This window comes from Ahaetulla prasina, chromosome 17 (assembly GCF_028640845.1).
Source record: "Ahaetulla prasina isolate Xishuangbanna chromosome 17, ASM2864084v1, whole genome shotgun sequence".
NCBI lineage: Eukaryota > Metazoa > Chordata > Lepidosauria > Squamata > Colubridae > Ahaetulla > Ahaetulla prasina.
Window position 1 is genome coordinate 10,051,042 of NC_080555.1, and position 12,296 is coordinate 10,063,337.

The following is a 12,296-nucleotide window of genomic DNA, read 5'->3' on the forward strand; positions in this document are numbered from 1 at the left end:
GCATATAGTCATGGCCATGGTTTTCCCAGTTGCAATGTATGGCTGTGAAAATTGGACCAGAAGGAAGGCTGAGCGCCAAAGAATGGAGGCCTTTGAATTCTGGTGCTGGAGAAGACTCCTGAGAGTCCCTTGGACTGCAAGGCCATCCAACCGGTCAGTCCTAGAGGAGATCAACCCTGACTGCTCTTTAGAAGGCCAGATCCTGAAGAGGAAACTCAAATCCTTTGGCCACCTAATGAGAAGGAAGGACTCCCTGGAGAAGAGCCTAATGCTGGGAAAGATGGAGGGCAAAAGAAGAAGGGGACGGCAGAGAACAAGGTGGCTGGATGGAGTCACTGAAGCAGTAGGCATGAGTTTAAATGGACTCCAGAGGATGGTAGAAGACAGGAAGGCCTGGAGGAACATTGTCCATGGGGTCGCGATAGGTCGGACACAACTTCGCAACTAACAAGAACAACAAAATTCAATTATTTCTTCTCCCCATTGCTTTCTGGAACGATGGGAAACAATCAAGGGCTTTCTTGGGTACCCAAAAAGGACCATCATCTCTCTCTCAGGTTCTCTCTTCTCAAAGTTAACCGGGCTGAGTTCTTTCAGTCTCTCTCTTTTCAATGTTTCTGGTCTCCAGCCCTTCCTCTCCTCTTTCCCCAAAATCCGTTCCAGTCTCTCTGAAAGCTTTCCAAAGTATGTGCCCAGAACTGGACAAAAGATTTAAAAGTGGGATCTGGCCAAGACAGAATTTATATGGAAAAATTTTTGTTCATGGTTTTTAAAATAACATCTGTTGATGAATGCCTAAGATTGCATTCTCTCTCCCTTGTAACATTGCTGGATGAATGCTGTTTAGCTCAACTCCAATTCCAAAACGCTTTTGACATGCTCTGAGTTGTACAACATGCTCTGTTGTACTCTTCAACATCTTCATCAATGATTTGGATGAGGGGATAGATGGGGAACTCATCAAATTTGCAGATGACAGCAAGCTGGCAGGAATAGCCAACACTCCAGAAGATAGGCTCAAGATACAAAAAGATCTTGACAGACTAGAACATTGGGCGCTATGATTAAAACCGTCGATTGACCATAAAAATACCCAATAAAATTACCATTAAAAGTTTAAAATTTAAATTTAGAATTTAAAAAGTCAGGCCAGTCCTGCTTGTATAAATAAATAAGTTTTCAGTTCCCGGCGGAAGGTCCGAAGGTCAGGCAATTGGCGTAAACCGGGGGGAAGTTCGTTCCAGAGAGTAGGTGCTCCCACAGAGAAGGACCTTCCCCTGGGGGCCGCCAGCCGACACTGCTTGGCGGACGGCACCCTGAGAAGACCCTCTCTGTGAGAGCGTACGGGTCGGTGGGAGGCATGTGGAAACAGCAGGCGGAATATTCTATACGTAACCATTCTTTGTATACATCAGGGTTGTCTTAACGTGTGGGCCTGATGGGCACTTGCCCGTGGGCCCCACGAGCACAGGGGCCCCATACTAATTTGTGTATGTTAACCCTTCAATGCACCTTGTGTCATATAAATACAGCAACATATTTATTACATGTTACTGCATTTTTTGATTAATACTAACATGCCAATAAAATAAATATATGTTTAATTTCATCGACCATTTACATTTTATTCAAACAGATTGAGAGAGTTGGAAGGGACCTTGCAGGTCATCTAGTCCAACCCACCCACCCACCCCCACCCAAGCAGGAGACCTTACAACATTTCTGACAGATGGCAATCCAGTCTCTTCTTGAAAACTTCCAGGGATGAAGCTCCCACAAGTTCCGAAGGCAACTTCTGTTCCATGGGTTGATTGTTCTCACTGTCAGGAAATTTCTCCTTATTTCCAGGTTGAATCTCTCCTTGATCAGTTTCCATCCATTGCTTCTTGTCTTGCCCTTGGGTGCTTTGGAGAATAGCTTGACTCCCTCCTCTCTCTGGCAGCCCCTCAAATATTAAAGGTAAAGGTTCTCCTCGCACATACGTGCTAGTCGTTCCTGACTCTAGGGGGCGGTGCTCATCTCCGTTTCAAAGCCGAAGAGCCGGTGCTGTCCGAAGATGTCTCGTGGTCATGTGACCGGCATGACTCAATGCCAAAGGCGCATGGAACGCTGTTCCCTTCCCACCAAAGGTGGTCCCTAGTTTTCTACTGGCATTTTTTACCTGCTTTTGAACTGCTAGGTTGGCAGAAGCTGGGACAAGTAACGGGATCTCACCCCGTTATGCAGAGCACTAGTGGTTCGAACCGCTGAACTGCCAACCTTTCGATCGACAAGCTCAGAGTCTTAGCCATTGAGCCACTGCGTCGCACAGATACTGGAAGACTGCTATCCTGTCTCCCCTGGTCCTTCTCTTCACTAGACTAGCCATGGCCAGTTCCTGCAGCCGTTCATTGTATGTTTTAGCCTCCAGTCCCCTCCAGGGCCTATGACCTCAGCTTTTCTGGGACTATTGCACAAGAGAGAGGGTCGGGCCAGGCTCAGAGACTCAGAAAGGGAGCCTCCAACATGGCTGCTCTTGCAAATTCTTGGCAAGACGGTCAACAATTGGCAGAGAGGCAGCTGCACTGTTCAGGTCTAACAGCTGTGTTTGGAAGGATTAGTAACACACCTGCTGTGTGGCTTGAATGCAACAGACCTAACTAGCTTGTTAACCACAGTTTATTCAGACAAACATTGTTAGCTGGCTTTGCACGATCTGCTAATCCCAAATCAAACCATGTTCCTGGCGTGAAATCTTGCCAACTCGCAACCCAGCAACCGAAGGGATGGGCACGCGTTGCGTCTGTTTTTATATTTATAATTGTTTTTATATGCGCATGCTTTATTACACCGTAAGCCACCCGGAGATACCTTTGAACGGAGAAGTGAGTGGCATATAAATTTAATAAATAACTAAACAAACGCATTGTTAGCCAGCTCTTGGTGTGACTTCCGCTGCTGTCTGAGTTAATAAAAAGCAGTTGTCATAAAGTTTACAATTAGGAGTGGAGCTTCCAGTTGAAATGAGAGCACGGAGGGGGGGGGGATGAACCCCATGTCTTCCATCAGGGTGTCACTCAGTGTAACAGGCAGAAAGCCTGTCAGGTTCAGGAAGCATTTTGCATTTTGCCAACAGGGAAAAAGATTAATCAAACAGCCAAAGGTTCATTTTTAGTTTTGAGGAAACAGCTCCCTCTCCTGAACTAAGAAAGTGACACTTTTTCTCACACTGGTCTCTTAGTTGAAATTGCCAAAGGGGGCAGGGGTGGGTGGGTGGGAGGGAGGAAGAGATAGCTGCTATTTGGTGAAAGGAAGGAAGGAAGGAAGGAAGGAAGGAAGGAAGGAAGGAAGGAAGGAAGGAAGGAAGGAAGGAAGGAAGGAAGGCAAAGAGAGACAGACAGAGAAAGAGAAAAAGAAAGAGAGAAAGAGAAAGACAAAGAGAAAGACAAAGAGAAAGAGAAAGAAAAAGAAAAGAGAAAGAACTGAACAGAACAAACAGAATTGGAAGGGATGTTAGGGTTAGGACCACTTCTCTCTGTATACCAATGACTGCATCTCAAACAATCCATCTGTCAAACTACTGAAGTTCACAGATGACACAACAGTGAATGGTCTCATTTGAGACGATGATGAATCCACATACAGACGGGAAATTGAACCACTAGCCTCGTGGTGCGACCAGAACAATCTGGAACTGAACACACTCAAAACTGTAGAAATGGTGGTAGACTTTAGGAGAAACCCTTCCATACTTCTACCTCTCACAATACTAGACAACACAGTATCAACAGTAGAAACCTTCAAATTTCTCGGTTCTACCATATTGCAAGATCTAAAATGGTCACCCAACATCAAAAACATCATCAAAAAAGGACAACAAACTGTGCCAACTCAGAAAGCTCAACCTGCCCAAGGAGCTGCTGATCCAGTTCTACAGAGGAATGATGGTGTCTGTCATCTGCACCTCTAACCATCCGGTTTGTTTCTGCAACCCAACAAGACAGACTTGATTTCTCTTCTCTTCTCTTCTCTCTTCTCTGAAAAAACAATTGCTACCCAACCTGCTTTTCATTGAGGACCTGTATACTGCACCAAAAACTCGCTTAACGAATTTCACCCTTAGCAACATCAATCTGGGGCTCAATTATTGAGACTCAATTATTGAGTCTGTCATCTGCACCTCTGTAACTGTCTGGTTTGGTTCTGCAGCCCAACAAGAAAGACACAGACTTCAGAGGATCATTAGAACTACAGAAAAAATAATTGCTACCAACCTGCCTTCCACTGAGGACCTGTATACTGCACGAATCAAGAAGAGGGCCGTGAAAACATTTACAGATCCCTCACATCCTGGACATAAACTATTTCAACTCCTACCCTCAAAACGACGCTATAGAGCACTGCACACCAGAACAACTAGACACAAGAACAGTTTTTTCCTGAAGGCCATCACTCTGCTAAACAAATAATTCCATCAACTATTTACTGAATCTGCACTACTATTAATCTTCTCATAGTTCCCATCACCCATCTCCTTCCACTTATGACTGTATGATGTAACCTTGTTGCTGGTATCCTTACGATTTATATTGACTGTTTCCTAATATGATTTGATTGCTTATTGCATATTGCAAATATGATATGATTTCTTATTTGTACCCTACGACTATCATTAAGTACCTTATGATTCTTGACGGATGTATCTTTTCTTTTATGCACTGAGAGCATATGCACCAAGACAAATTCCTTGTGTGTCCAATCACACTTGGCCAATAAAAAATTGTATTCTAAAAAAAATGTTGCAGGGCTTCTAGTCCAACCCTTCCTGCTCAGGCAGGAAGCCCTATATGATTTCAGACAAATGATTATCCAATCTCTTCTTAAAAACATGCAGTGAGAGAGAGACAGAAAGAGGGAGGGAGGGGGAGAGATGGAGAGAGAAGGAAGGAAGGAAGGAAGGAAGGAAGGAAGGAAGGAAGGAAGGAAGGAAGGAAGGAAGGAAAGAAAGAAAGAAAGAAAGAAAGAAAGAAAGAAAGAAAGAAAGAAAGAAAGAAAGAAAGAAAGAAAGGGAACAAGAGCAGTTTTTATGTTTAACAGATTAACAGAGTTGGAAGGACATCCAAAACTATAAATACAGTAACTAAGTTCTGGTAAACTCTTTATGGAAAACACCTCTTACTGTTACAATTTAGGGAAGTAGATGGTGAATATCTTAGGCCAAGCTCAGCACCTGCAGTCTTCACAGGCTTAGCTGTGCAGTTGGCTTGGCAGCCCGGCCCCCCCTCCACATTAAGCGGCTTGCCAGGGCTTTCTTCCAAGATGCTGGGGTTTTTTTGTGTGTTTTCCCCCCCTCTTCTCAGTCTAGACTCTGCTGAGACTTGCTGGAGGATTCCCAAGTACTAATTTAACATGACCTCGCTTGGCCTTTCAAGATCAGCCAAAGGTAGCAGCATCTCTGCAAGGCGGTTTTTCCAACCCGATCAAATGTGCAAAAAACCACTTTCAGTCCCTTTAGTTTTGCTGGGATTACAATTCCCAGAATCCCCAGCTACCATGCCACACTGCTGGGGAGGGTATATCACACTCGGTCAAAGGGAGTGGTGCCAGGTGGGCACCAAAGCCCTGAGATACCACACACACACACACACACACACACACACACACCGTTTTGTTCTGTCAAAACAGCAGAACGGAGCCCAGACAACGGGTGATGCTCCTCCAGGCAGACACAGAGAGAGGAATTGAGTGCCATGAAATCAGCTCAGCGGCAGATGTGATTCTAACTACACTATTTAAATTAAACAACTGGCCAAGGTGAGCTAGGGACTCCATTTAATCTCTGATTTCTTCATACCGAACACCGGCAAAAATTCAGGAGCAAGGTCTCTTTTAAAATATGGTTAAAGCAACAAAAAAGTGCAACTTCTAATTTAAACCCTGCATAATAAGAGAAAGGAGGGAGGGAGGGAGGGAGGGAAAGAAAAGGGAAGACAGGTGGGAGGAAGGGAAGAAAGGGAAGGAGGAAAGAAAATGGAGGAAGGAGGGGAGAAAGGAAGGAAAAGCAAGGAAGAGAGAGAAAGAAAAGCGGGATGGAGGGAAGAAAGGGAAGGAGGAAAGAAAGAAGGAAGGAGGGTAGAAAGGAAGGAAAACCAAGGAAAAGACAGTAAGAGGAGAGGGAGGGAAGAAAGAAAGGGATGGTGGAAAGAAAGAAGGAAGGAAGGAGGGGAGAAAGAAAAGAAGGAAAAGCAAGGAAGAGAGAGAAAGAAAAGGGGGAGGGAGGGAAGAAAGGGAAGGAGGAAAGAAAGAAGGAAGGAAGGAGGGTAGAAAGGAAGGAAAACCAAGGAAAAGAGAGAAAGAGGAGAGGGAGGGAGGGGAGGAGGAAAGAAAGAAGGAAGGAAGGAGGGGAGAAAGGAAAGAAAAGCAAGGAAGAGAGAGAAAGAAAAGAGGGAGGGAGGGAAGAAAGGGAAGGAGGAAAGAAAGAAGGAAGGAGGGAAGGGAGGGAGGAGGGTAGAAAGGAAGGAAAACCAAGGAAAAGAGACAAAGAGGAGAGGGAGGGAGGGGAGGAGGAAAGAAAGAAGGAAGGAAGGAGGAGAGAAGCAAAGAAAAGCAAGGAAGAGAGAGAAAGAAAAGAGAGAGGAAGGGAAGGAGGAAAGAAAGAATGAAGGAAGGAGGGGAGAAAGGAAAGAAAAGTAAGGAAGAGAGAAAGAAAGGGGAGGAGGGAGGGAAGAAGGAAGGAGGAAAGAAGGAAGGAAGGAAGGAAGGAGGAGAAAGAAGGAAAAGCAAGGAGAGAGAAAGAAAGGGGAGGAGGAAGAAAGGAAGGAAAGAAGGAAGGAAGGAGGAGGAGGGTGAAAGGAAGGAAAACCAAGGAAAAGAGAAAGAGGAGAGGAGGGAGGAGGAGAAAGAAGGAAGGAAGGAGGAGAGAAGCAAAGAAAAGCAAGGAAGAGAGAGAAAGAAAAGAGGGAGGGAGGGAAGGGAAGGAGGAAAGAAAGAAGGAAGGAAGGAGGGGAGAAAGGAAAGAAAAGCAAGGAAGAGAGAGAAAGAAAAGAGGGAGGGAGGGAAGAAAGGGAAGGAGGAAAGAAAGAAGGAAGGAAGGAGGGGAGAAAGGCAGGAAAAGCAAGGAAAAGAAAAGGGAGGGATGGAATCTCTGAATAATATGGGATGAAAATACGGTATATGATTTTCTCATGTGTGCCACACAAACATAGACTCGGTTTCCTTTATGTGTTTGGATAGTGTGGAAATATAGAAGGTAGATGTACCCATAAGCCACTAAGCTCAGCAGGATTTTCTCTCTCTCTCATTATTACTGCATACAGTACTAACTGCTTATTTTCAGATCTAATATAGATAAAATAAAGGGGGAAACATTCAACGTAGTTTAACCTAATTGTCGCAGAACATAAATGCTTCCAGTGGTTGAATTCGCACATTGTACTAAAATCATAACGTAGTTTGTTTAGCTTGAGTCTGTGCTGAATGAGCCGAACCATAGTGGTTTATAAAGCAGATTTCCGTATTATTCCAAGCAATAAAATGGCTTAGTTCTGGGTGAATTTATTGCACGATCCCGACTACTGTTGCCGGCTAGCCACAGTTTATGATTTAATTTCCTGGTGTGATTCGATCACTTGTAATTTCTTTACCGAGTATTTACCGAGTATTGAGCAAACCATGGCTTAGGTATGTGACCCATAATTTATTCATTCAGTATGAATAAACTATGACAAAATGTGAACAATACGGATGGAGACAGAAGTAGTTCTATTTTGCCCTCTAGAGGCAAAGCACAGAAAAATGATGTTTGCTGACCAGGATCTTGCTTCCATTTGTATTTATTGATTCTATAAAAAGCTTTTTTTGCATCTATGAAGTGGCCCATCCAGTTTGGCTTGTCAAATAGTGAAATAAAAACCTGACCATGGATGTTGAACCAGGGGTGAAATCTAAAAATTTCCCCTACTGGTTCTGTGGGCGTGGCTTAATTGGTGGGTGTGGCTTGGTGGTCAGGTGACTGAATGGGCATGGCCAATAATAATAAATAATAAAAATAATAAAGTATACAAAACTTGGGAGCGCACCGGTCTACCTTCTTTAAAAATAGAGGCACTGGTCTACTAATTGCCTTTTATTGGGAGGCACCGGTCCACCTTCTTTAAAAATAGAGGCACCGGTCTACTAATTGCCTTTTTTTGGGAGCGCACCGGTCTACCTTCTTTAAAAATAGAAGCACCAGTCTACTAGCTGCCTACAGCGCTGATCAGCTGTAGTGCGGCCCTTTGAAGCGCCGCAACAGTCATTTAAGGCCGTTTGCAGCTACATCACCACGGAGAGCTTCAGGGACAGAGAAGAGGAACAGCAAGGCATGGGCGGTGGGGGTGCGGGGCGCAGGGATTTTTGCTACTGGTTCTCCGAACTACCTGCCCATTGCTACCGGATCGCGTGATCCGGTCCGAACCAGGAGCATTTCACCCCTGTGTTGAATCAACCAGAAGAAACAGGTCAGAACAAAAAAAGAGGTAATGAAACTTCTTGCAAGAAAACAAGCAAGCTCAGAGAGCATCAAGGACGCCTCAAAAAGTGGTTTGCAGACAAAAATATAATTAGAAAAAGATTAGATTGTGCGGAGATGGATAGATTGACATTAAAAATGAAAGACAAGGAAGAAACAGACTATTTTAAGATGGGATTTGTTTCATCAATGGTTAGATAAAAGGTAGAAATTAGAAGATAAAAGACTATTGATATGTATAAGTAAATGGAAGATTATTATTATATATATAAGCAAATATTATTATTATTACTATTATGTACTTTATTCATTAAGCATGAAACTCAAGTCAATTGAACGTTCAAAAATGTATCACAAATATCATTGACTGGTATTACTATTATTAGTAGTACTACTATTATTATTTTGTATAAATATTATAAATATTGTATTGTATAAATTGTATTGTTTATATTGTATAAATATTATTGAGTCTGTCATCTGCACCTCTAGAACTGTCTGGTTTGGTTCTGCAACCCAACAAGACAGACACAGACTTCAGAGGATCATTAGAACTGCAGAAAAAACCATGGCTACCAACCTGCCTTCCATGGAGAACCTGTATACTGCACGAGTCAAAAAGAGGGCCGGGAAAATATTTACAGACCCCTCACATCCTGGACATAAACTGTTTCAACTCCTACCCTCAAAACGACGCTATAGAGCACTGCACACCAGAACAACTAGACACAAGGACAGTTTCTTCCCGAACGCCATCACTCTGCTAAACAAATAATTCCCTCAACACTGTCAAATTATTTACTAAATCTGCACTACTATTAATCTTCTCATCGTTCCGATCACCCACCTTCTTCCACTTATGACTGTATGACTGTAACCTTGTTGCTCGTATCCTTATGATTTATATTGATTGTTTCCTAGTATGATTTAATTGCTTATCTGTACCCTATGACTATTATTTTTTTATTTTTTTATTATTTGAATTTATATCAGGGCGGCTTACACTGTGTTAAGCAATAGTCTTCATCCATTTGTATATTATATACAAAGTCAACTTTTATTGCCCCCAACAATCTGGGTCCTCATTTTACATTTTACCTACATTATACATTATACATTATAAAGGATGGAAGGCTGAGTCAACCTTGGGCCTGGTGGGACTTGAACTTGCAGTAATTGCAAGCAGCTGTGTTAATAACAGACAGACTTAGTCTGCTGAGCCACCAGAGGCCCTATCATTAAGTGTTGTACCTTATGATTCTTGACGAATGTATCTTTTCTTTTATGTATGTTGAGAGCATAAGACAAATTCCTTGTGTGTCCAGTCACAGTTGGCCAATAAAGAATTCTATTCTATTCTATTCTATTCTATTCTATTCTATTCTATTCTATTCTATTCTATTCTATTCTATTCTATAAAAATTGATTCAGACAATACACTGTTTATCAAGCACTTATGTATATCAAAGAAAAAAATGTGTAAATATTTTTTTTTTTAAAAATGTGGTTTGCTGGTTAACAAGGGATGAGGCCATACAGAGATAATCCTGGCTCAACAAAGTAACTGGAACTGGAGTTTCCATAATCAAGGGATGTGGTCGTAAGGCAAGATGTGACCACATCACTTTGTGACAGCAATCCTGACACTCCCCGTTGCCGTTAAGTGAGGATGCTGGGTCACTGAGTGAGTCCCAGATGGTTTGCAAGCAGGCTGGCAGGCAGGTAAGTGGCTGCTGCCAGGCAGGAGAGGCCTGCAGGTGGCATGAAGGCACATCATAAACCCAGCAGGGTTGGGGGTAGCTGCTGCTGCTAGGGGCCAAGGAACCTGCTGGGTTTGTGAGGGTGTGAGACACGTACCGAATATAACCTATAAGTATAATCGTGGAAAGCCAGCATGGAAGGTTGCAAATGCCAGTCTCATGACTGGTGCTGCAACGGTCACAGGTGTGAGCCGATTGCCGAGCGAACTTCAAGGATCGGGTGTAAATCATGCTTGTTCAAAACTGATCCCAGCTTTAAACAGTTGCTGAACACAAGGGTATTAGAAAACTTCCCTACTTTGGGAAGCTTGTACAGGTAGTCCTTGACTTGCGACCCCAATTCAGCCCAAAATTTCTGTTGCCCAATGAGTTATTTGTTAAGCGAGTTTTGCCCTATTTTACGACCTTTTTTTTTTGCCATGGTCGTTAAGTGAATCGCTGCAGGTCATACGTTAGCAACCCGGCTGTTAAGCGAATCCGGCTTCCCCCATTGACTTTGCTTGTCAGAAGATCGCAAAAGGGTTTCACGTGACCCTGGGACACTGCAATGGTCATAAATATGAACCAGTTGCCAAGCGCCTGAATTTTGATCACAGGATTATGGGCAGGCTACAAACGTCGTAATTCTGAAAAACAATCCTGTCAACTTTTTTTCAGTGCTGTTGTAACTTTGAACGGTCACTAAATGAACTACTGTAAGTCAAGGACTACCTGTAAATGTGTCCCAGGATAATGTTGCAGGATGCTACCCGTGTTTCTCCAAAAATAAGACCAGGTCTTATATTAATTTTGGGGCTAAAAGATGTATTAGGGCTTATTTTCCAGTTAGGTCTTATTTTCAGAGAAATACGGTACTTAATGCATCTGTCTGGCTGACGATCTTAACTGGGTCTTATTTTGGGGGTAGGGCTTATATTACGAGCACCCTGGGGAAAAATCATGCTAGGGCTTATTTTCCAGTTAGGTTTTATTTTCGAGGAAATACGGTACTCAATGCGCTCATCTGGCTGATGATCTTAACTGGGTCTTATTTTGGGGGTAGGGCTTATATTACGAGCACCCTGAAAAAATCATGCTAGGGCTCATTTTCCGGTTGGGTCTTATTTTGGGGGAAACACGGTAGATGCAAGAGAGACGTTCCCGCAAGACGGGTTCCAGCAAGAGTCCGAAAGCTCGGAAGACAAAACCTCTGGTCCCGGCGACCGACCCAGATTGGATCCTGCCATCTGACTTACGGTATACATCAGCATTCCTGGGACAGCAGAAAACTAGCCCGGCAGGGCATCAGATTCCCCGCAGCCCTTTGTGACCCACCTTGGACTTCCCAGTCATCTTCTTGAAGAAGCTGAGGGTGCGACCCAGGGCATTCTCTTCCTTCTGCCAGGGAGCCTGATGGTCGGCCTCCACCGTGCTGGTATCCAGCTGCCCGCAGCTCCCACTGCTGAAGCTGAAAACATGGGGAGAAGAGCAAAATGAGGAAAGGAGAAGGATGGAAGAAGCCAGCGAACAGATAACTACACACACACACACACACACACAGCACCAAACAAAACCTCTTTTTGTTGGCTATTGTTCCCAAGGGCCAGGAAGCAGGGAGGGAACAACTCCACTGGCAGCCCCCAGTGACCTCAGAGGATGGCTGCTCCTATTACCAGCTGGAGAGATGTCACATAGAAGCATCTCTGTTGGCCCTTAGCTTCTCTGGGAAATTAGCAGAGCCAACAGAGAGATGAATAAGGAGGTTAAGATTCAGCAACATTCACATCCCATTTGTTCCATCCATCCTCTTATTTATTTATTTATTTATTTATTTATTTATTTATTTATTTAGGAGGAGGAGAAGAAAAGGAGGAGGAGGAGGAGGAGGAGGAGGAGAAGAAGAAGAAGAAGAAGAAGAAGAAGAAGAAGAAGAAGAAGAGGAGGAGGAGGAGGAGGAGGAGGAGGAGAAGAAAAGGAGGAGGAGGAGAAGAGGAGGAGGAGAAGAAGAGGAGGAGGAGGAGGAGGAGGAGGAGGAGGAGGAGGAGGAGAAAGAAGAAGAAGGAGAAGAA

At 43.7% G+C, this 12,296-nt stretch overlaps 1 protein-coding gene across 6 annotated transcripts in view; it reads right to left on the reverse strand.

Annotated features, from left to right (window-relative positions):
- The window catches only part of ARHGEF2 (Rho/Rac guanine nucleotide exchange factor 2), a 186,120-nt gene that overhangs the window by 126,923 nt on the left and 46,901 nt on the right, over positions 1-12,296 (reverse strand). For all 6 annotated transcript variants that reach the window (XM_058159844.1, XM_058159843.1, XM_058159841.1 and 3 more), the window contains one exon: positions 11,563-11,695. In XM_058159844.1, the coding sequence (XP_058015827.1) occupies positions 11,563-11,695 (133 nt within the window). The remainder of the gene's footprint in view (positions 1-11,562; positions 11,696-12,296) is intronic.